The sequence below is a fragment of the Syngnathus typhle genome, linkage group LG7, assembly GCF_033458585.1.
Source record: "Syngnathus typhle isolate RoL2023-S1 ecotype Sweden linkage group LG7, RoL_Styp_1.0, whole genome shotgun sequence".
Classification (NCBI taxonomy): Eukaryota; Metazoa; Chordata; class Actinopteri; order Syngnathiformes; family Syngnathidae; genus Syngnathus; species Syngnathus typhle.
Genome location: NC_083744.1, coordinates 6,204,856 through 6,229,407, shown reverse-complemented (window position 1 = coordinate 6,229,407; position 24,552 = coordinate 6,204,856). Strand labels below are relative to the sequence as shown.

Below are 24,552 nucleotides of genomic sequence, written 5' to 3'. Positions count from 1 at the left end.
CAACAGCCACACGCCCGAATGAGGATCCCAAAACCGGCACACGTTCACTCTCTCCTGGAAAATGCGCATACAGTGGTTAGAACTTGGAAGACAAACAAGTCATCACCATAAGGGGGGTTTCACCTCAAACATATACGTCATCACACTTCCTTTTCCTGGGATGAAGATGCTGCCTGTGCGGTCGTCCTCGCCCACTGCCGCCACTGGCTGGACGTTGGCGACTGGTGGCTGGGCGAAGACCTGAGGGGAAACATGTACACTGTGGATAAAACAGGATGAGAAAGTTGTTTGGTCACACACACAAGCCAGAACTGATGGTCGATGCTCATCACGTCTCAAAGCTCGAATGGTTAAAAGACAAGTAGGGAAGCTTGGGCGTCATAGACAGGAAGTGAGATGGAGATGACACACACCTCCTGGTTTGGGTTGATGAAGCGTCCCATGTCGTACCATTCCTTGGGGAAAGGCTGCAGCTTCTGCTCAATAAGAGTCCATGTTGGAGTCACGTGCTTATGAGAGATCGACAGCCACGCTAATATGTATCAAGCTCACACGTTTTGTTTGTCGGTACCTGCGCTTCGTCCACGTACACTCTATTCCCGAGGTGCTCAAAGCAGCTGTACAAAGTTCCATTGTTGTGAAGAAAACTCTCAAAGTTCACAGACACTTCCTCTCCCTCACCAGACACTTCCTATTTGAAACACATGTCGCGGGATAACTGATGACATTGCCTTGTGCATCTGGCATTTTAGCATTTTTAAGATGTCTTAGCATGTTGCTCACGGTCACGAGTGGACTGACATCACTTGACACCTCATCTTCTTCGTCATCCTCTTTTGAATGATTCTGGTCACTGGTGACAGACAGGACGTCCACCGCTTGATGTTCATCGTCCACCTGTGAACAAACATGGACACTAAATATCCGTAGGATCTTGATGACATTACTTCCAGCATTAAACTTCTACCACCAGCAATGTTTCTCCACTCAGGACCGCAGGAGTGGGTGTTCTGACTACAGGGGTGGGCGTCCAAATCACAGGGGTGGGGGTCCTGACCACAGGGGTGGGGGTCCTGACCACAGGAGTCGGGGTCGGCACCAGGTCGGGCCGCTCATTGTCCACCCGGGATCCCTCGGTGGTGGTGGCGGACGCTCCACTTCCCATCTCAACGCTCAAGAACAGTACAGAGACTTTGCTGGAAAACAGGCTGGAAGAAACCCGACACATTTGACACCTGAGATGATGATGAGGTTCTCGCATGGTCCAACACGCCCAAAGAAGGTGACACCTGACATTGGAGTGACTCAGCATTTAGAGCCATGTACGACTTTATTTAAAAGGCAAAATTTGTATCGAGTGGTTGTGTACACAGTTTACATTGTATAATAGGATATGAGTGGTTCTGTCCAGTTTGTTGTATGGGATCATGCATGATGTCATAATATATCAAAACAAATTATCCAAGTATGACATCACACTTTATACAATGTGATGTCATAACATGAAATCATCATATTGATGTTAATTAAGGGAAAGACAGTTCATTTCCTTTTTAATTATGCTGTTACTGTTATGTCTTTACACAATGAAGTAATTTACAGAGCTATTTTTCTTGATTAAAAACATTGCAACAATTCTTTTCTGACAGATTAATGCCATACCAAATCATTTACAAGATGACATTTTGATTTGAGATACACCATGCTGCTCTTGTCCAGGTGCCAACGCGTCAGTGTGCACCGATGGCGTCGTTGAGGTAGCTGGAGGTGGCTGCGTCCTGGAGCAACATCTTGGTGACATCGTCGAGCTGTCGTTGGTATGCCAGGCGGTAGCGCAAGTAAATGTCATCGCAGTATGTAAGCAGACGGCGTATGTTCGCCATTGCGCCACTGGGGGCACCGTCCAGCCTGGAAAAAAAAAGTAATATAAAAAAAATATATTGCAATGGAAAATGTTTGTGAGAATGGGCTTTTGGGTGAAATTATAGTTATGTGGTGACTCACTTCTTAAAAATGTCCTCAAATAGGCCTGAGCTAAGTGGGCGGAGTCTCTTCAGCTCATCCAGGTAAGCAAAATCGCCATTAAGGACCGCCTTCTGGTACACAAGCTCCGCCCAATCTGGGCTGTAGCCGTAGGCCTCTGACAACACCAACACCTCAAATGTGCAAAGTCATCATTAATGATGATCATCATTTTGATCATGTGACATCACAAATGCAGTAACCCACCTGGTAGCATCTGGGCAGCGCCATGGCGGCATCCATCATGTCAGCAGGCTGTAGGTTGACCAAGCGGAGTGTGGAGCCTTGATTGAGAAAGTGCAGCTGAAGCGTGACCAGCTTGGCCAATCGCACGCAGCGACTCGCCTGATGCACGCACGAGTCCTGTCACATACACACGTGCGCCGTCAACATGGACGTCAGGCAGAGAGAAAATTAGCAATGGCGAGGAGTGATGACCTTGGAGAAGCTCTCTGCGGCGTCTTTGAGCAGAGACAAAACTTTGAGCAGGGAACTTTTGAGGTCTGGAGACAATACTGCTGACGACAAGCACACGAGTCAGCAAACACGGAGCCCGCAGGACGCAGAAGCACACAAGGAAGTTCAGTAATTTGCGCGGAAATTAAATTAGATAAAAGGCATTTATTTTGTAAAATGAGTATCAAGTATTTTTATGGAGTAGCTGTAAAAAACTGACTAAACTTAGTTTTAGCAGGTCATTAGCTATAAGAACTATTTGTTGGTGGTTGCCAAATGGAAGGTCATCAACTTCTCACCCCAGGCCTGAGACTGGATGATCTTAAGCTGCGTCCTGGCGGCCATCTCGTGGTTCTCGCCGATCTCGCGCCTCATGCTGAAACACAGCGCCACCATGTTGTGCTTCTCGCTGTCGGCGGGCAGGCAACGCTTGATGTAGTCCAACAGCGCCGTCTTCAGGCTTGAGCTCTGAGGGTGCAGAGCCCAGGTGAGACATCAGCATGTGTGTGTGTGTGTGTGTGTGTGCCTGATTGCCACCTGTCCTCTGTCCATATCCATTTTCTTCCTGAGCAGCATCTCAAAGCAATGGTTCTGATGGAGCAGGTCAAAGACGTACGTCATCTCGTTGTATCTGCCGATCCCTGTCAGCAGGCGCACCTGAAATCACCATTGCTTAGTATTTTATTGTCTGCAGACAACAGCATTCGAGTGTCGACAGATACCGTTGGAAACTCCAGAATCTGGTGTGTTCAGTGTCCAACACCTTCTGAGGTTAGTCCAACGTGTCAAATCGCACTTTTACTCACCAAGAGGCCATAGTACTCGCCGGGTGCTAAGTAGGCGTGGCTTAAGTGTCTGGCGCCCTGTAGCACTCGGACGATTCCTTCCATGTTGCATGTCACGCAGAAGCAGTCGTGAGCCACGATCAGCAACTCTACAACTACATGATAACAACAATAACGATCTGATCTGACAGCCAAACGTCTAATCAGTATATGGTACAACAAAAACAAAGGGAATTGATCTCATTCTAAGAGAGAGAATGTGAGAAAGACGTACTTCCATGTTGCTATACATGTGTTTTGTATGTTTGTCTTACTGCAGCTGAGCTCCCTGAGTGGTATGCCCTTCAGCTTCTCTAGAACTTTGAGTCCCACCAGGTTAGGATCCTCACACAAAGTAATCAGCTGGACAAGCGAGTCTCTCCCCTCCGACGGCCGGATCATCTGCCTCTCTGCATGCGCAAACACAAAAAATATATGTACAGAGCCAAGTGTGTGTTGTCAAAGCATTTGTTTCTCGCTCTCTTCCCACCAGTTTGCATCTGGTGTGCATGCTCCTGTTTGGCTCGCACCAGCGTGGCCGCCACCAACTCAGCTACAACGTCGGCGGAGAAACTTTGAGCTCGGATGAACATTTGAGCGTTCCGGAAGCGTTCTGGATGATCACACAGCAGTAACTTCTGGAGAACGCAGGCGGGATCCTCGCTGCTTATCTGACTGAACGGACACTGCAGCTCCTATCATCACACACAACGAGTGGCTTAAGGGTGATGCTGTCAGCTTTCCAATCAAACACATTCCCACATGTACAAGAGGACATCTGATTGATTGATGGATGGATTTGGATCTACCTTGGAGAGCTGGTAGAGGCTGAGGACTTGTTTGCAGTAGTTATTGCCATGGTGACACCGCTCAGCCATCTTCTGCAGCTGGACAGCAATGTCGTCTTCAGGAAGAGGAGGAAGCACCACGAAGGAGGACAAGCTGCTCACGGACGACGCTGTAAAAAAAACCAAAGAAAAATCTGTTCTTAAGATTGAAATAACATTTGAACTGCTTCAGATAGATGGCAACTCATGACAACTAATTGTGGACTGTGAAGACATAAATACTAGTTGTGGATGGTAAACAATTCACTAACAACTGACAAGTTGGATTTGGTCATCAACTAAAACGAGTTGCATATAACTCTTAAAAACTAGTTATGGAGGGTCAGCAGGAAATGAAAATGAGTTGCAGACGGTTTGTTCCTCACAGGAGTGTAGGAGCCTCCTGGGCGGCAGGTCAGGTTCGTCCAGTGTTTCAGGTGCAAGTTCTCCTGACGCCAGTCCTCGGCAGCGTAGCAGCAGCCACAGATCAGGATGATAGTGCGAAAAGTATCGACAGGCACGGCTGACTTCGTGGATGCTTCCTGCGTCCAACGCAGCATCCAGCAGCAGCGCGAGAGTCTGCCTCTCTGTTGGCTTAAGGAGCGGATCCACATCCAGATGCTCCTCAGCTGGACCCGGAAGTCCTTCTAGGTTGAGGAGCGTGTCTGTACGGAGCTCGGGAATGTTGCAGAATGAAAAGTCCTTCATGAGGACGTCGTACGTGTTGACGTCCGGCGGAAGGAGGTTGAAGACGCTCTCCCTCTGGATAGCGACCACAAGGGCATGCTCTCGGACACGGCCCACCCACAGCTTCTTCTCCAGATTCTTTATCTGCTCCACCGGTGCCGGACGGTGCTGCGACAGCCAGCGGGCAGCGATGGAAAGCAGCAAACAGCCTTCACGTACCGCCAGCAACTCCGATTGAAATTCGGAAGCTGCCGATGATACAGAGTCCGCCTGAGACAGGAAGAAGCGGAAAGCGCAGTCGGGATCCACACACATGTCCTCGAGCTGCTGGTGACACTTCCTCCAAAAGCACACACGAGTCTCGAGCCGGGACCACTGACGCTTGGAACGCTGAAGCTCCAACTCCTGGACCAACTTCATGCATAGACAAGAAAGGAAGTTTTATAGGGAATCCAACACACAGATACAAGCAGGAAGTAGAAACATGTACACGTCTACACAGAAACATGAAACAAGACGAGACAGGAAGTGTAAGCGTCCAGTTGCCACCTGACACATGAGCAGCCGTTGTACAGGAAGCTGTGCGAGCGTAGCGACGCTTCGTGCTTGTGCGTAGAAACCGCTAGCCTGCAGAGCATCTATGGTGGCCTGGAACTCCTCCTGCTGCACAGAGGACGAATTACACTGCAGCAACTTGGGTCTCACGCACACTCCTGAACCCTGCAGGAGGTCACTCAGCTGACTCAGTTTCTTGAAGTCTGGACCTAAACACAAGCAGGTAAAGTTCACACAGGGTGTCTCTAGTTTATGTTGTGTTGTGTGTTTTGTCACCGCTGTCTTTGCTCATCATGTCGCCGTCCGCCAAGACCCGCAAGAGTCGCTGCAGCTCAAAGTGTGAGCACGTGCGCTGACACAGGAGCAATAGCAAAAACCATGCCTCGCTACATAACCACTGCAGCGGCACACCACCGGGGGGCGCATCGCCGCTGATGCTCAACTGAACAACAACAAAAATAACCTAATCAGGAAGCGTGACGGTGAGTGAAGATGAAATGATGACGTGTGAGTGATGATGAGGTGAGAGAGATGAGTGACGATGATGAGTGAGGAAGATGAAAATGATGAAAAAGAGCAGTGATGAAGGTGAAGCATGCTGCTGTCACGTGTGTGTGTCGTTTACTAACACTGCTGATGCTGGTGTGGAAGTTTCGGAGTTTGATTTTGGCTTTGTTGAAGTTCTTGTGGTCGTAGCAAAGCAGGAACATGCTAAGGACATCCAGCAGGGGGCAGTCCTGACAATGCAACAACAGCAACCAAAGCAGAAGAGGCATTAATTTACAAAAGCCAAAAGTAAATGTACACAAAGACACACGCATATACGCAGACTCACAATTCAGTAACAATAAAACAGTGGTGGTGCTCACCCTTATGAAGAGCTGGAACCCCCGGAGTAGGGTTTGGGCTCCATGTAGCCCCTGGCCCAGGAAGGATCTCCAGATAATTGACAAGTGCTGCAGGGTCCACAGGTGAGGTTGGGGGGCGGCAGACAGGCGGTTAGCGACTTCCTGGGCTGTGACGTCATCGATGACAGTGAGGAGCCACACGCACAGGCATGACACAATTTCCGGCTCCTGTCAAATAAGGCATGTATACTGAGTGATGCGACTAACCCGAGTGGTGCGAGCTTTGATGGTGGGTGGGGCTACGGTCACCTGTTGACAGGCAGCGAGCACGGCCAATGAGGGGCTACGATGCTTCAATGCCTCTTGCAGCAGGTACATGCTAGGCTCCGCCTCCTCTTGGCTCCGCAGCAGTACCTGGAAGAGGTCTAGGGGGGTGACTGGGCCCACTGAGGATTCACCAGTGAACAACTGCAGCTCGCCAAACGCCATATGCAAGTGGTCCTGGAGGGCGGGGCTAAACTGGAACAGTAAGGAGCCAACCTGGCCACGCAAAAATTGGAATCGTGATGAGACAGGAAGTAAAAATCTGAGCAGATCAAATGTGGAAAAACGAACAGACAGAAGAAGAAAATGACAAGCCAGGAAGTAGCAACATTATGGGCTCATCACCTGCTGCGATGTAAAGTGGTGGATTTGTACAAACAACAGGAAATTGAGGAAGTGTCCGTCACGGGCGCAGTGGGCGGGATAAACGCAGCTGAGAGGAAGTCCATGAAGACGACAAAAATCCACTGGCAATGACCACTCCTGAGCGGCCTCCCACGAACTCCTGGCAACATAAAAGTAATGTGATGATGATGGTGATTACCTTGAAAAATGAGGATGAAAATGCTCACCTTTTGACATCTTTGACTTCCAAGCTGTCAATCACAGCAGCTTCCAGGTAGCCAATCAGTTCCTTCGCAGCTCCTGGCTCTGCCTCCACAAGCTTGACACCTTTCGACACTGACAACATGGTGTGTGCTCACACAAGCTGTGTGTGGAGATACTGTGTGAGTGTGTGTGTATTTACCCAGTGTGTGCAGAGGTTGTGTGTCTCCACAATGAGTGCGGTTGAGTTTCCAGTGTGTCCAGATGGTGTTGAGGACATTAACGTCGACTCTGATTTGGACGCTGTTAAGGCCAAGAAGCTCGCAGAAACAAACTGCTGCCGCCACCACTGACGGTAAATTGAAACTCTGCACTGCCAAAATGTGTACTTGCTGCCGGGCTTTCTGCAAACTAAAAGGCACAGATACAAGCAAGATCAAACCGTGATCTCCTCAGTGACTATATGTGCGTGCGTTTCAGTTCTCACATTTGACCGACGTGGTCGCAGCCAATCAGCTGCTGCAGCAGGAAGGTGGCAAAGGCGAAGGACGGCCGGCCATTTTGCAGATAATACAGGAAGTCCAGCTGCTCAACCAGGGCAAAGGAGTCCACCAAGTGCGGGCTGGAGAAGTGAGGCAGCTCTATCGTTTCTACGGCAACAAGGTTGACAGGTAATCATCTGACAGACTATGTAACTGAGTGTTGTATGTGTCGAGCGACGTACCGACGGAGTTCAGTGAATTTCCCTCCTGCCAGCCGAACAGTCGGCATGGGTCGAGAGGATGCAGTGCCTGCAGCAAACACACGGAGGTGATGAACTACACATGATTTTTTTTTGCCCGTGTATAGACACAACATGCAGACAAAATGTCAACTACGTCTACAAAAATTGTGCACACATTATACCAACTTCATGGCATCATTTTCCCCCCGTCCCACCTGAAGAATATGGTACACGGATACATCTGTGAAGGCGCCAGGCCCTCGCGGCCCTGCTGGGAACAGCGCCGCCTTTAGTTTGGGGTACGCTGTCAGTGCCATCTTCATCAGCTGTGGATCTATAGAGAACTCCGCCTTTGACTGACTTTCACCCTGGGCCACCACCTGCCAAACAGGAAGTAGTGAAATGGCTACATACGTGGCGCCAGTGTGAATGGAATAGAATAATAGCCTTTATTGTAATAGACAACTAAATTGGAAAAAGGTACACGTGTGAAAAGTTTACAAGTTATTGTAAAAGGGAACAAAGCTGACCTGGTCGATGCCCCCCGGAGCGAACATGATGGTGGCGAGGGCGAGCAGACTGTGACCCTCCAGCAGAAGCGAGCTGAGGGACGGGGGGCTTCCCGGTAGGAGAACCTGAGCACATGTCAGACTGGCCTGATGGACCAACGTTGGATCTGAAGGATACACAGGAAGTAGAAGAAAATGAGGCGGCACCCATGTGGCACATGGTTTTTACAGGTCCCGAAGAGTGGTAGTCTGACACTAAATGGGGCATTCATGTGAGGGGCTCAGTTAGGAATGCACTAGCCTACAAATGTATACAGATCCAAATGTTCTGAATGGTAACAGAATGAAGTAAACTCCTAACTTGAGGCACCACCTGTCAGGTTCGTGGTGATCTCCTGTATTTTCACCATCATGTCTGACCAGGGCTGCGAGTGAGTCGGACCTCCATTGGACAGCACAGGACAGTTCCTGGGAGTCAACCTGCCCAAAAATAACAAGCTTTCATTTCCCTTATATGATAAATACAGAACCTCCTATTTATCTCATTTGAAATGTTTCTGGCCCAAAGTGAAAAAGTAATTTCCCCCTCTACCTAGTAAGTGTACTAAGTGAAATCAAACTGCTGATGACTCTTTTACATTGCTGCAGGGAAAATGTAGTGACAATCTATTCACAGATGTGCGCACTTGTAATGCTCCAGGTAGGTGTAGAGGAGGAACTGCAGTTGGCGTTCTAGACACCAACTGATGACACGCGAGTGGATGTCCAGACCAAGGTGCCGATGGACGAGCGCCGGCGTCATAAGACAGCCGCCCTGAGCCGCACGCCACAAAAGTTGATCCAAGTCGGACAGCTCGTCAGGGATGAATACACCCCGCCTGTGAGAGGGATAAAGATAATGTGAAAGTGGTCGAAAAAGTCAGTGTAATGTATAAGATGTATGAGTTAATATGAAAGGGCGCAGGTCAACAACACAAGAAGTCTTTGTATGGTGGTGGTGAACACATCTCCCACCTGGCGAGCGTGTCCAGGATTTCCTCCCTGAGGAAGTGGCTGCTCCGCGTATTGTCGTTGACCACTTGTGCCGTCAAGTCGGGCCACTGAGCGGCACCAGAGGCCTCTCTGCTCTCCATCCAGGCCGCCAAGTCAGTGTGGTTGTGGAATGAGGTCATGTGACTCCACAGCACTGCCCCATCACACCAACTCAACTCTAAACATCACATCAGAAATGAACCGGTGAACTCTAAAGCAGATATGTGTTGCCACATCAGGAATATTTACAAACCAATCCAACAAATTTCCTACCGTCATGCCGGCATCTGGACAACAAGATGGCCGTCCTGCTGCTCTGCTCCCAGTTCTTCACCCAATCCAGCCTCACTTTCTGCCAAAGCCCCTCCTCTTCCTGCTCATACATCTCCTTTCCCAGCACTTCCTCCAGGACCTCCTCTTCTCCCGCTGCCTCCTCGTGCAGGAGCAGCTGCAGCGACCTGGATGATAGAGAGGTGATACCACTGCGGCCGGCGACCACTCAATAGAAGCATTATTCACCTGCAATCCAAGGTGCCGTCTGTATACTGGCGACGTGGGAGAGGAGCCATATTCGCTGCTTCCTTGATGAACGCCACGCTATCAAGCTCCTCTTTGGAAAAGTGACTCCGTCTGCATAGTTCCTCCTCCTGAATAAGCAGCCAATCACAGACGCAGATTACTTGAGGTACGAGTCGGTGTGAAAGGGGTATATGTCAGCAGACAGGAAGTAGACAACTGACCACAAAGTCCCGGAGGTCCCTGTCGTTTGTGTAGAGGCAGATTCGATGCAGTTCCTTCTTCACATTGAAACCCTGATGAAAACAAGATGGCCGTCTTTGGAGGTAAACCCAAAACAAGAGTTCATGTCCAGGCACCCACCATGTTGGTGAGGAGAGCGATAGCGGTTGACATGTCTCGTCCCTGCAGACACGAGAAGACCAGACGCAGGCCTGTCGCCCTCAGGGCTGGAAGACGCCCCTCGGGAAGGCCCTGCCGCCTGAACACCGCCTGGGCTCTGGGGATTTGATTGCTCAGGACTGATAGACGGACCACTTCCTGTATAAATCAGTGTAGAAGAGGCAAGAATCTGTGTGAAATAGGTAAAGGCCAATGTGAACGTTGTAAATGTTACTGTGAAAGAGGTCATAATGTGAAACGGGGTCTATATTAACACTGTGGTCCAAAACAAAAAAGAGCAAATGAGGAGTCACCTCTGCTGGAAGCCCGTCCCATTCATCCACCTCCTCCTCCTCCTCCTCCCCTGGTGGTTGATCGTTGTGATCTTTGGCTCCCTCTGCAGGCCACGGGTATTTCTTCAAGAAAGTCCTGAGTTCCGCCAGGTACTTGTTCAGAACGTCCACGCAGCCGCGCACGTCTTCATCCTCGTCTACATAGCACGCACATACACACTCAGGGATAATGCTAATGTAACATTGCGCTAGCTGTGGGTGCATGACGTCTTACAGCTCATGTGCGTTAGAATGTAGCGTATCTGCGCGTTGACGAAGCTTATCGTGATGAGAAGCAGTTGCTCCGAGAACTGCCGGCTTTGAGCGTCGTTTCTCGATTCCCGGATGGCGGCACACAGCAGGTCCAAGGCGGGACACAAAGTCTGGACACCTGCGCAAATGGAAACATGGAGCAATATGCTATGTGAGAAATGTAACTGAGTAAAATTTGGGTCGTACGCTCCGTGAGGCTGATGGTGCTGTGCGTTTTCAAAAGGTCTTCTTTGCTCTTCAGGTAGAAGTCCACCGTGTCCAGTTGCCGGTTTTTAACTCCTGCCTGTTCAATGACACCAAGACACAAAAATGACGACGATGCCCAAGATGGACGAGACGAATCGTGACTTGTACCTTCAGGGAGTGGATGGGGATGGAGCAGCGCTCCCACGTGTTTAAGTGACAAAGTGCATCCACGGTGGCCGCGCTGCCAAACATCATCAAACTGCTCAGGAGCTCCTGCTGCGACACTGAGAACAAAACCTGGAACATTCCCGACTCTGGGGAGAACAACAGGAAGGTGGAAATCAAAAATTCCAAAACTTTTACTCCATATCCTTGATGTCTTGTCCATGAACTTCATTTACTAGTACACTCTCTGTCCTCACAAGTAGGACAATTTAATGCATTCGTAGCGCGACTGTCTTGGCCGTATTTCTTTTTTTCCCCCGACTACTGTATGCATTTTCTGCTCTGCCAATTTAAAATATTCCGTTTCTAATTGATTGATGCAAATTTAAACATGTTCTTTTTATCACATTCATTGATTAATCAACAAGATGAGTGTGACAGATTAATCAATTATTAGGATAATTAATACTAAATAACTTACTCTTGAGGAGCACAGCATGATGTTTCTGTCCACACAGTTCCACCACCACGGCAGGGCCCTCCACCTGGTGGTAGCTCACGTTCCCGGACGCAAAGTCCCATAAGACAGCGGTGCTCTGCATGTTTCCTGGGGATGCAAACACCAACATAGCGGAGAAGTCGCAGACTGACAGCAGAGACGGGGCGGATGACTCCGGCACTGCGAAGGTGATGTTGGCGCCCCCGAGAGGGACTCTGCTACGGCCCGGCGGCGCGGCTGGGCTGGAACCATGGCGGGGAAGTGATGAAGACCAGGAGGTGGCGGCCGGTTGGAATGATGGGAGCAAGGAAGACTTCTGGGCCGCGTTGTACAATGATGCCAGACGAACGCCCCAGGACCTACACATGAAGTAAGCATCCATTTTAAAGAGCATGCATGGTAACAAGTCAACATTTAAGCAAAGGGACACATATTAGATTCAAACTCCACAGAGGAAGGCTGGAGCACAGAATGAAACCCCGAACCATAGAACTGTGAAGCGGACAAGCTAACTACTAAGCCTCTATGCTGCCGTGCTGAAATTTAACAATAAATCAGAGAAACAGTTCACCTGTCTGCATTGAAGGTGAGGCCCAGCGCGGCCAGGGTGCTGCTGGCACTTGTCATTTTGTCCTCATCGATCGGTTGTTGGGGTCGGAGGGGTGGTCCAGTGGGTGGTGCTTGACACAGCAGGTGATCAGCGTTCCTCCTGGAAGATGATGACGAGTGAGTGACACATTCAGAATCGTCAAACTTATGCATATACCTGAAGTAATGGTCGAGATCAATGGCGCCGGCAACATTGTTGTGCGTGATGACGACGACCGTACTCATGTCGGCCGACACCTCCAGGTGGCGCAATTGTGACCATGAGGTGGCCAAATCCACCTCCTCTGTCATCCCGCTGCTCAGGTAGGCGGCAACGTGCACAGTGGCCAAGTGAAAGCCGTCGATTACATCATAAATGTCTGGATGCCCAATTAAGAAGTTTTGACACTCATTACTTCCATTTCTTGGTGGAAATTAAAGTCACTAGTTGATTTTTGGAAAAATTGTTTCAAGAGGGCTTAAAAAAAACATTCCAAATTACTGCAACATCTATGCTGATTTCCCTTAGCCGTTCTAGGGCATTTTACATTACATGTCAGCATGAAGCTAGTGGACTTTCATTAATATATAGTTTTGTTTCAAATTCTGATGTCTATTGATCGATGTAAATTTACAATGTTTAACATGCAATAAGGATACAGATCCGTCCGCTTTCCCTGAGGATGAAGGCAACATGTTGGCGCACGCAGCACTGGACCGCAGCCCCAGCACCATTGTCCATCAGGCCCAGGCGGTTACAGTTTATAACCTGCGCCACTTCCTGTGCTAGTGACCACTCCAAACGCAGAAGCCAGACCCCATCCAATAGCATTTGGCAGTGACCCGATACAAACGACAGCACACGTGCCATCTGCGGGTTACATCCACCTAAAGACACAATTGACTCATGAAGTGTTAGCATGGGGGCTCCACTTAATTCTCATCGTCTAGGTCAGCAAAACTTTATTCTTTGCGACAATTCTTACCAACATTTCGGAACCAACCTGAGTAATCATGCTGCTCCTGCAGTAGGCGCTGGGCAGGACACTCGCCAACAAGGTGCACAGAAAGCGCCGTTCCTCTTTCACCATTCACCTCCAACATCCTCAGCTCGCACCCGGTGCCCACGGCCAGCAGGCGCGTGACTCCGCCTCCTCCTGGGCAACCACTTGGAGCCTCCTCCCAGGTAAAGCTAGGGGAAAAACAGTTTGTCATTCAAATTATCGTGCAAAATGTCCTGTCTAGTCTACTTTAAGATGAGCCCATTGTAATGTTGTTATCGATCATTATCAAGATATTTGACATTAATATTGAAATATGAGATTTTGGCCATATAATAATGCTTTGAAAACCACAGTACTCAACTGTAACAGGAATTGAGGTGTGTTTCTAATTACATGTTTGCTTTTACACACCAAAGAGGTTATTTTTTCTCTTGAGGTCTGACCAGGCTAATTGATCAATTCATTGATTGAAAAACTCTTTGTGGGGGTGGTGACAATGTTAATTTGCTACACTGTTGCGTCACAGAAAAGCGAAAATGATGTGTCCTACTTCATTTGTGTATGAAAGCTGCTGTTGTAAGAAGGCTTAGAATTAAGTGTTTATTATTATTTTTGAATAAGTGGATGTACGTTTTAATAATAACTGCGATCAAAGTAAACAAAAGTAGACGCACTCCTGATAGGTTCCGTCTAGCTTCACTGGAGCAACCTCGTCGGCCGGGTCCCACAGCATCAGCGTTCCATCCATCTCCAGGCAGCCGAGCAAAGCGCCGCTCCCGGGAGCGAGCTGAGCCTTGCGGACATCACCCACCTCCCGCCAGTGCTCCTTGGCCGGCAGAAGAGCCACTTCGATCGCGGAGGAGCGCTCCGCCATCTCGACCCGCAGGAAACTTCCAGTTCACAAAAACGCATCCAGACTACCCACAAACCTAAGACATTTCCCCTTCTTTTTTTGTAAACATTACGCACCGGTCACGTGATACGTCACAACCGTCAGCTGACTACGTCTGACCATTGAGATGACAGGCGGACGGACCAACTTTATCATTTCATGGGATCTAATTTACGATTCTGCGTTGCCTGTCAGTCACGCTAGAAAAATAAAATCAAGTCACATTTTAAGTATCCACAGTATTATTGGGGTTGTTGTTAAATTTGTTATAAAGTAAGACCTCATTTAGATGTTGTTTAAATATCTTTGATGGTTTAGCCCAAAACGATCGATCAGGCATCGATTGCTTTTCCCGTAAACAAAATGTCAGCCTGCTGTCGACATCGGCAGCTGATCTGAGAGCAGTTTACAGACGGTCTGATGTTGACGTTTGGCACCTCTCCTTCTGCTGAATTGAAGTCACTTTTGTCTCTGCGTATTTCTTTTTGACTCTTATCATGATCATCACCAACGGCTCGTGTTAATCGCCACCTGGGCCCACATTTTAACGCCAGAAATCTACAGAGGAGAGCAAGAATGGAAGAGAAAGCCTTGGAGGTTTACGGTGTGTGACTCTTGGCTAAACTAAGTTTAAAAACAAAAAAGATCGTTTCACGTCAATGACATGCTCACTTATTTGAACACGCGAGATAAATAAATATAAAGTAATCGTCTAAAAATTTGGTGCAAAGTGCAAATGTTTTTTCTATTATTCTTCTAATCGGCCATTTCGTCTTCGTTGCTGTCAGCGAAAAAACGGGCATTAAATAAAATTCTGGACTTTAGTGTGGTTGGCGTCGTTGAAGTGTTTTGACTTGATAAAAAATATTTCGAATGGATTAAAATTAACCGATTAACTCAACTAGTATCCATATTACGAGCCACTTGTTGCTCCTTTTTTTTTTTTTTGCTTTGTGTTACGAGCTTGACCTCTATCTAATGAAGTTTAAAAAGTGAAAAACTAAGGTAAATCAATGGCATGCCTTGTGGGCAAGGAGCTCGCCAGTTGCTGATGCACACTCAGATATTTACTGAGACAAACAGTCAAACACTCAAATACAACTTGAATAACTTGCTGCAGTATAGCTGCTGTAGGCCACAGCTCTCACTTATGGACTCCAGCTCACCGTCATTCATGGGGCCACGCCCATTAACGGCAGACATCCAACATAGGACATGATAGTTAGTACATTCAATGACTGCCATTTATTGAACCACTGTGTGATATGTAAAGTCTAAGCAGCTCAATAATAATTTTACTGTGTTTTGAGTCAGATGTGATCCGATCCATCCGAGACCCGGAGAAGCCCAACACACTGGAGGAGCTGGACGTGGTGACAGAGAATTGCGTGGAGGTCCAGGAGCTGGGTAACGACGAGTATCTCATCATCATCAAGTTCTCCCCAACCGTCCCACACTGCTCCCTGGCCACCCTCATCGGTCTGTCGCTACCTCTTGGCCATGCCCCGTCCTCCACTTTTGCATCATTCTGATTGTTTTTTGTGTGCTTTTGTTGCAGGTTTGTGTTTACAAGTCAAGCTGGAGAGATGTCTACCCTTCAAACACAAAGTGAGAGCATGACAACAAAGCAACTTGATGTTTTCACATTGGCTGTGTTAGGAATCACTTGGAATCAGAATTCACCTTATTCCCATTGTCAGTAAAGGAGATCACAAACCAGGATTCTTTTTGCGGTACAATCGTGCAACATGAAATAAGGGTAAAATATGAGAATATCTAAAAACACTTTAAGGCATGCAATAAAATAGACTGATAAAAAATATCTACACTAAATTACAAATATGAATCAGCAGCAATATGAGCATAATGCCATTTTGCAAATAGAGCCATGCAATTGGCATGTGCAGGTTATAGAGAGTCTGATGTAGAGTTAGTAAATGTTCATGAGTCTTATGGCAGAAGGGAAGAAGCTGTTCTTGGTTCTGGTCTGAATGGACCATAGCCTTCTCCCTGAGGCAAGAGTCTGTGTCACAGGTGAGAATGGTCAGCTGTGATCCGACTTGGTCCTGGAGACATATAGAGGTCCTGGACAGATGGCAGCTTACAGTCACCGCCTGACATATTGCGGTTCACTTTTTGCGATTGCAGTTAGATGACAAACTTTGTTTCTCGCCAGCTGGAGATTTACATCAGTGAAGGAACACACTCCACCGAAGAGGACAGTAAGTCACTTTGCATTCTTTAATTTCAACATGTCGTGTGTGTATGAACCTCACGTGGAGGGGTCCTCTGTTATTTAAGCCAAGTCATCCAGCATTTTATCAAGCATCCTAAGCAGTTCATTTTGCTTTGGTTTGGTTAATTCAAATGTGTATTTATTTTGTTTGTAGGTCTTCTACAGTCATTCATTTGATTATAGAATTATTTTCAATTCACTTATATAGTTCAATTGTTTATTGATGAAGTTGTATGAAATAAAAGCATTATGCTGATTTGTTCGACATCCCTTTTCTAATGTGTCTTATGTTTCTGTATTTGTGCCCAGTCAACAAGCAGATCAACGACAAGGAACGTGTTGCAGCCGCCATGGAAAATCCAAACCTCAGGGACATCGTGGAGCAGTGCATCATTGAACCTGATGATTGACTCCACACACAGTTGGTGTGTGTATATGTGTGCGTGTGTGCGTGAGTTTGTGTGTATACATTCATTCAAGGTGTTGAGTCAGCTTGTGAATGCGTGTTCAGGTGTGGCAGAGCCTCACTTTCTTGTAAAAAAAAAAAACCACACAATGATTATATAAAATGATTTTGTGCTATTTTTAAGCTTTGGAGTCTAATGATTCATTTTGAATCTAATAATGTCCATGTTGTTATCACGAATCAGCTTATTTCCTGTTCAATTACGTGTGCTACGGAAGTGATACAGCAAGCAGCCAACCTCACCTTGGATTGCGCAAGCTCTCCCGAAAAGCCCAAATAGCATTGCAGCGCATCATTTATTGGTAATATTACTACACTACACCAGAGGAGGCTATTGACCATAGCATGTTGTTTTCTTGTCTCCAAAAACACTTGCAATGTGCATTCTGGCTTTCCATAGTCATATCCGTGCCTTAAATATTATGTTAACAAACAGTTTCCTTTAAACCAGATGAACGATAAATGTTAAGATAAAATTTGAGTGATGAGTGAGTAATCATTTCTATTTCAGGGATACACAACTGCTTTAAAATGGATCAAATATTACACATGCATGAAAATGAGAACAAAAAGGGAGAGAAATGCAATGGGTGTAGTTTTTTTCTTTTCTTTTTTTTTTTTTTTTACAATCAACCCTCAGCCACAAGATGGTACCCAAAGCTTTGACATGGCCAGGTGACATTGAACTTGCTTTCTGGGTCCACAGATGATGGAGTAGTAATAGCGAGGGAAGAGGAGAGGGGTGGCTGTTTCTCTGTGCTTCAGGTCTACTAAGAGCAATTTGAAAGGTCTTTAGAGACAAAAATAAACAAATATGCAAGCATATACGCATTTTGTCACAAAAGTATTCTGATTTCAAAAGGATTGCTGAATTTGTTCTTAGAAAAATCTATTCTCAGGTAAAAATTCCAGCATAAAAATCATCCCAACGTTGTACAGTCTTGCTAGACAAAAGTACTGGAACAGTGTGAATGCTTTGAATTCAAGCTGTGAAGAAATAATTCAACGCATTGTCAGGTTATGCAACGCTCCTGCGTGGGCGTGGCTACACTAGTAGAAGGACACAATTTTTTTCGAATCTTCTGCACGTGTATGGTTGACAGGCTCCATATGGGCCCTGATCTTTTACACCTCATTAAGTACAATCTTCTTAACGTTGTTGTTAGTATCGCGAGCCATAGGATTGAAGAACCCGCGGAGGTTCATATGGAATCAGTTACTGTAGTTAAAAGTGGCTCTGGATCTTCCCCAATGGCCAAGTTAATCTTGCCATGTGTGCTAATTTTGCTTTTCTCATCTCTAAGACACTTACAATTTCTATGTGGCTCTGTCTACATGGGAGGAAAATAGAAGGTAACACTCCCACTAATTCCCAACCACATTCGCCCACTTAACAAATGTATTTATGTGCACATCAGCGAAATCCTCCCACCCTTTTCCATACTCACAACTTGGCCCAGCCTCTTCTTTCTTCTCCCTCATCCCTCTTTCTTTTGCAGGTCATGGCAGATAGTGAAGAGATAAATATCAGTAGCAATAAAAGGCCTGCATCATGAATAATAAAACAGCAGTAATCTCCTACCAATGATTTATATATCTACAGCCTCTGATGGTTGCACACGCTCAATGTGTGCGCAGGGGGGAGTCGCGCATTGAGCGCTGTTAAATTGAGACGAATGGTGATGCAGAGGGTGGAAGTGGCTTTGGACGCACACACACACGCGTGCACACAAACAAGACAACCGCCCACACGTGTCAAAAAGGAACACAAGGAGATTTATGCCGAAAATATAGAGACATGGACAGACTCGCACCGTCTCAGAGATTGGCAAGATGTCGGCAGAGAGAAGCGAGATTTTACAGGCTTTTATTTTGTCAAGAGTCAAACTCACTTTGGCTGATGGAGGAGTTGAGGTGGGGATAAATATAGCTGACCAGGGCACATTTTCTCCTGCTGCTTTGTGTTTTGCCCAGGACTTGAGATGAGAGGTCACTTTAACTGTCAAAACAGACACTCTAACTACACTTGCATTACATTTCAATGTTTGTTGTGTTTGTGTTAAGTCCAGAAAAAGCTGCAACCCTTGAGAAAAAATTATCAGCATATTGACAGGCCAAATACTGTTTTGTTTTACTGTATGTGTTTTTGTGTTTCTCATTATTGGCGGTGGTACTAAAAGTAAATAAATTGTTATAATTGAGATGAATAATTATAGGAGTTGTCTATTTGTTGTCATTGAGCTCTGTGGTATAAGCCTTGACCATGATATGGCGATAAAAAGGTACGACACGCCCCTTTCGAGTTTCATGCCTTAATTGGGCAATGCTAAGCTAGAAGAGGCAAATTCGTCAACAGATTCCATGTTTTATGTAACCGTATGTAAGGTTGCGAATGTCACATGAGCTGTGATTGCTGTTACTTGAGCACACGTGCTGTCATTTTCAGTCGATAGCAAGTGAGGTGTTTTTAAAGCTGTTAATTGTGCATGAAACGTAATGAAGTTATCAAAAAAAACTAAATATTAAGCTTTTACTGCTAAAAGTGTTCAATAAGTAAAGTATCGCTTTAAGCACACTTCTGGTTTGTTAATCAAACAAAGAAAGCTGTGATTATTTCAAACAATTGCAAAAATACATTTTGATGCTGACATTGACAATTATGACTTTGCTTTTGAATATTTCACAATTATTCTCATAGTGTTGTTTTCTTCAGTGTGGTAAAACGGATCATTTTCTGCTTTTCCTATTTTTTTTTTTACTTTCACTGAATAGAATGAACTGCATGAGATTTAGATGAGCTCACATGTCACACGGTATATGTCACATGTGCTTTGATCCACCTTGTTGACATTTATTGTGGGACACAAATCATCAGTTGATAGTGTTGGGAAAGGCCTGACATTCTAGACTCAGGTGATTGAAATAACATTGACACATGATGTAATCTTTTTTTTAAATGTCATTTAAATCTCCATATTTTTAGTTAGCCCACATATTGCGGAGACATCTACCGATTGAAAATCAAATGTTTTAGGACCAACAATGTTGCAGTGCCTGAACCTCTTGTTGGATAAACAAATGACATTAGTTTTCTGATAAGCAACACATACTTAATTGGTTGGCTTATTTGTGTTTAGCGATGTGTCCGTGTGCCACGTACACAACAGTGTAGACTGAACTACTGCCTCCATAGGGGAACTTACTTTTATTGCTGATATTATTCACTTTGAATTGACTCTGAAAATGAAATATAGTCAACGTGTCAAGCAAGTGAAGTTCAGACAAGGCAACAAGACAAGCTTCTTTAATTTTCGCCACTCGGCAATATTTTGATGAAAACGTCAGACATGTTTTTTTTTTTCCAAGTTTTTGTTAGTATTGTGACACTATATCAATTATGTAAACATTCATGAAAATCATTCCAAATAGCAATAGCAACAGTTTTGTTGTGACATGCTAAACAGCTCCTTTTCTTATTGCCTTTGTAAAGTAGTTTGTTAGCGCCTCATGATAAATAAAAAAAAAAAAACTCCATAGAAGCTGTGTTCATAAAGACAGATGCCATATGGAGATTTTGCACCAATTTTACAGCTGTTTTATCAGGACCCTTGAACATATCCTGCAGAGTCGTCTGAAAATAGATCAGTAATGTATTTAAAAAAAAAACAAGAGTCAATGTCACATAACAAATTGTATTTGCATTAGGCTCTTTAAGATCTTTGCAATAAGCTGTGCAGGAAATGACAACTTCTTTTCATTTTCATCCACAACTGGCCTTTGTTTTCACTTTCCGCTCCTCGCTCCAGTCCTCCTTTCTCCTCTCGCTCATCTCCCACTCACCACCGGTTCACACAGTTGCTGACTACCTGCAATATTATCACGCCACAAACACAAGGAAATCCGCTTTGTTTCTCTGCTCCTCTTCCTCTACCTGGCGTTGCATCTTTATTCTTCCTCCCGGCTGCCTGACACTTCTCTTCTGTCCTCTTCCTCAGCCAAATGTCTTTTTCATCCTCTTCATTTTCACTCTTCATTCCCTCTCCAGCAAATCGCTCTTCTTCCTTCCTCCTTCCCTCCCTCCCTCCTCTTTTTACCTCCCTCCCACTGTGTGATCTGTTGCAGACATGCCTGTTTGGTGCTACAACCTATTTAGGGTCCTGCTGCCTTAGCTGCAAAGTAATTGGGAGTGGAGTCACAGCCAGCACACGCAACATGGTATGGGTGTGTGACCAGTGAGGAGCGAGTATGGGAGGGGTGGGGGTTTGTGGGTCTTTGTCCAGAGAAGACAAAATAGAAAAGAAAAAAAAAGGAATATGGAGAGATAAGAGAAAAATGACACACAACAGTATTACCTAATTTACCAATTTCATGGGAAAAAAAAGTCTTATCTCAATCTAGCACATACACCACAAATTGATGGATTACTAGTTTTGCAGACAAATGTCAAGGATAATAGTTTGTTCAGCTATTCTTGAAAAACGGGTGACAAAAACTCAACTTTCTTTTTTTACAACACGTAATAACACTTTGAAATGTTGGTGTGTATTTTAAGCAAGGGTCATGGAAGTTGACACATGATTTGATTTTGTGGGCCAATTGAAATGTTGATATTGCGACATGAAACACGTGGAAATGTTATCCCAGGCAACTCGGCTTTTCAAATCCAGTATTTGCTGATGATGGTGATGTATAGTGAAATAAAATGCGGGCTGGACTGCAGCAGTACTTGCGGGTTTTATATGAGCTACAAAGTGATGAAAAGACTTTTAGCCCTTGTTAGCCAAAAAGCAGCATGTCAGAAGTCATTGGCTGGTGAATAAAAATGGTTCTTGGATAATCAGTCACAGAAACAGGAGCTAAAATGTTTTGAGTGCAGCGAGAAGAGACATAAACGACAATAAACCAAAGCAGAAGTAAATCTGCTTGTCTGACACCCAGCACTTAGAAAAAGAGAGGAGACAGCTCATGAGACAAAAGTATTACCATTGTAAAAATAATCTCCGTTTACCATAAATATTAAAATCCATCACAACGAAAATTTGGCGTGAACGTAACTTCAACGTGACTGTGGTGAATTCATAACTGAATTTCTGCAAAACTGTCTCTTGCCAAGTGTGTTGTTTATAGATAGGTTTAAGTTAATTCAAGTAAAAACAAACAAACAAACTACACATTCACAGCATATTTGACGACCAAGAAATAGTGATAACACATTCCAGCCACGCATTCTCTCCTCCATCTCCCCTTGGATGTTTGTAATATAACTTTTTTTTTCTCTCTCATCTTGCTCCCCTCCTTCCTCATCTCCTCACTAATGTGTCCATCGCTCACCCCCTCTTCAGCACAGTAGGGAAGAGCTGCATTTGGAGCTCATTAAATAAAGACCTACTACTGAGCTTGTGTGTGTTTAGTGTGCGTGTGGTATTGTCGCTGTGTTTTATTTTCCTTTTTAAAAAATGACTCAGAAATTATAACAGAGTTCAAAATACCTACCTCTGGTTATGGATTTAAACTTAAATATATGTGGCTAACAACAAACCAACAAATAAAATCTACCTTTACAAATATGATATTGCTTTGTGTGATTGACTGCCAATCAAATATTATGAATAAGCATGTTGGTGAATGAATAGCTTTCTGCCATGTCAATAAAAACAACAACAACATTGTTGTCTTGGTAAAGACAGAAAATGTGATGATTCATAACCAAAAAAAAGGTTTATTCCAAAGCATGTTATTTTGCACTAATGCTGCTCAGTGCGTTTTCTTGGCAAATTTCTTTCTGGCACTGCACTTTGATTCCTGGATCTGAGTGACCAAGCGCCCTCTTTACCCCTCTTGTGAATATTACCTTAATTTTCCATTTCCAAAGTGTCTACTTGTGGCCATCTACTGAGGCTTGTCTATCATAGGGGCACATGGATTTTTTTTTGTAAGTAGCCCGAAAGCTTGCTTTTAGTCCTCTCAGGAGATGACAATTCTAGAATAATATATTCTACCAAAGGCCTTGTTGACTATACATTATTGTTTGTCAGTCACCATGTAATGCTAAGATCAAAAGCCTACCTGGGACAATTGAGGTTTCTGTGACGTTAGCCATACGTACCGGGGCCAAGTATGACCTCACTGCTACCGATAAACTGCACGTCTATACCTCAAGGCAAGTTTTGCAAGAATGGTTTAATGAAAAGGCTTTCATTGTATTGCTATATTCAGCATGTAATGTACAGAGTGCAAAATGTAGTCAAATGCCCCACTCATGTTTGAGGAGATGTCAATGTACTTATGTTTTTGCGAGGAGGCGTTCATAATACCTTAGGTCACATATGTCAGAGTCAAGGCCCGCGGGCCACATCCGGCCCGCGGGAAGGTTTTTTACGGCCCCTGGGATGATCTTGATTTATTATTAGAACCGGCCCGCAGACCGCAGCAAGCCGGCAGCCCGCAGATCTTTTACACGCACCAATACTACATTTCCCACAATGCAACGGTGACGCACCGAGCAGTAGGCTGCTTCATTTCAATATTTATTGGCACAGCAGTCGTCAGCATCACAGTAAAATTAACTTTCAGATACCCATCAAAAATCGCAAAACGGAAGGTGGACACTGAGAACCGGGGGTTTCAAACAAGGTGGGAGTCGGAGTATATGTTCACGGAGGTAGCTGGAAAACCTGTGTGTCTTCTGTGTGGAGAAAGTGTGGCGGTACTGAAAGAGTATAATCTGAGACGACATTATGAAACGAAACACGCGGACAAAAACAAGAATATGGACATGGAACAAAGGCTACAAAAGGCAGAGGAATTAAAACGAGAGTTTTTACTCAGTTCAAGTTTAAAAGTTAAAGTTTAATATTTGTTTTCACTGCATGTTACTTCTCCTTAAACAAAGTGTTGTTTTTGATTAATAGATTTTTGCACTTTATTTTATTGTATTTCAATCCAATTATATTTTAAAAATATTTCAGTTGAGTGGATGATAGAAAATTGCTATTATTGTTTTTTTCTTTGAAGTAAATTTAGCCCACTTTTGCTAAAATAGAAAATATAGGCTACTGATGGTGCCTTGAATACCGGTTTCTTTCATTTAATGTTCATGTTATGGGGATTTTTATATAAAGGAAATTTGTCTTTTGTGTCTGTTGAAAATTAAAGATTACTGACAGAGCCATAAGAAAATATTGCTTTATTTATCTGATCATATTGGAATATATTTGTTAGGTTTTCAGTAGGTTCAATTAGGTTCACTAGACTATATGCGTCATTTAAAAAATTTTCAATGAACATTCGAACAGTCCGGCCCTCGGCTTGTAGCTAAATTTTTTATTTGGCCCTCCGTCCATTTGACTTTGACACCCCTGCCTTAGGTGGACTTGGCAGCAGTGTGAATGTAGGTGTTTGTGCAATGTACTTGAAAATAAGATCCATAATTCTTCCCACCAATAATAAAGCTGAATTTGGGTAGATTTTCCAGGCAAGAGAGCTAGAGGAGGACCTAAGAAAAGAGAAGACGTGAAGGTTTTTGAGAAGAAGATGGGCTAAAATGAAATATGTTAATGTGACGTTGCGATCGCCTAAATGTTTTTCATTTTGCCCACTCCAAAAAAAAAACATTTGTAGTGACAAATTCAGAGCTTGATGTGCACAAAAAGCAAAATTG

The 24,552-nt window shown here is 45.0% G+C and overlaps 2 protein-coding genes across 2 annotated transcripts; one reads left to right on the top strand and one right to left on the bottom strand.

Moving 5' to 3' along the window:
• Nucleotides 1-1,295: 1,295 nt before the first annotated feature.
• On the bottom strand, nucleotides 1,296-14,298 carry spg11 (SPG11 vesicle trafficking associated, spatacsin). Its single transcript, XM_061282824.1, has 40 exons — nucleotides 13,973-14,298; nucleotides 13,299-13,486; nucleotides 12,955-13,182; nucleotides 12,473-12,674; nucleotides 12,278-12,415; nucleotides 11,689-12,065; nucleotides 11,211-11,356; nucleotides 11,043-11,139; nucleotides 10,819-10,974; nucleotides 10,566-10,741; nucleotides 10,234-10,410; nucleotides 10,095-10,166; nucleotides 9,874-10,001; nucleotides 9,628-9,812; nucleotides 9,337-9,532; nucleotides 9,009-9,200; nucleotides 8,696-8,802; nucleotides 8,344-8,489; nucleotides 8,029-8,193; nucleotides 7,814-7,880; nucleotides 7,577-7,739; nucleotides 7,292-7,500; nucleotides 7,116-7,224; nucleotides 6,889-7,048; nucleotides 6,529-6,759; nucleotides 6,241-6,447; nucleotides 6,001-6,108; nucleotides 5,648-5,813; nucleotides 5,366-5,580; nucleotides 4,516-5,230; nucleotides 4,112-4,260; nucleotides 3,793-3,997; nucleotides 3,578-3,712; nucleotides 3,285-3,418; nucleotides 3,016-3,135; nucleotides 2,778-2,946; nucleotides 2,461-2,537; nucleotides 2,230-2,385; nucleotides 2,005-2,156; nucleotides 1,296-1,908 (listed from the first exon to the last, which is right to left on the bottom strand). The coding sequence occupies exons 1-40, from the start codon at nucleotides 14,170-14,172 to the stop codon at nucleotides 1,731-1,733; spliced, it is 7,101 nt and encodes a 2,366-aa protein (XP_061138808.1). The 5' UTR covers nucleotides 14,173-14,298; the 3' UTR covers nucleotides 1,296-1,730.
• A 240-nt stretch (nucleotides 14,299-14,538) lies between these two features.
• On the top strand, nucleotides 14,539-17,373 carry ciao2a (cytosolic iron-sulfur assembly component 2A). Its single transcript, XM_061282826.1, has 5 exons — nucleotides 14,539-14,794; nucleotides 15,505-15,669; nucleotides 15,749-15,798; nucleotides 16,367-16,412; nucleotides 16,736-17,373. The coding sequence occupies exons 1-5, from the start codon at nucleotides 14,767-14,769 to the stop codon at nucleotides 16,834-16,836; spliced, it is 390 nt and encodes a 129-aa protein (XP_061138810.1). The 5' UTR covers nucleotides 14,539-14,766; the 3' UTR covers nucleotides 16,837-17,373.
• Nucleotides 17,374-24,552: the final 7,179 nt, after the last annotated feature.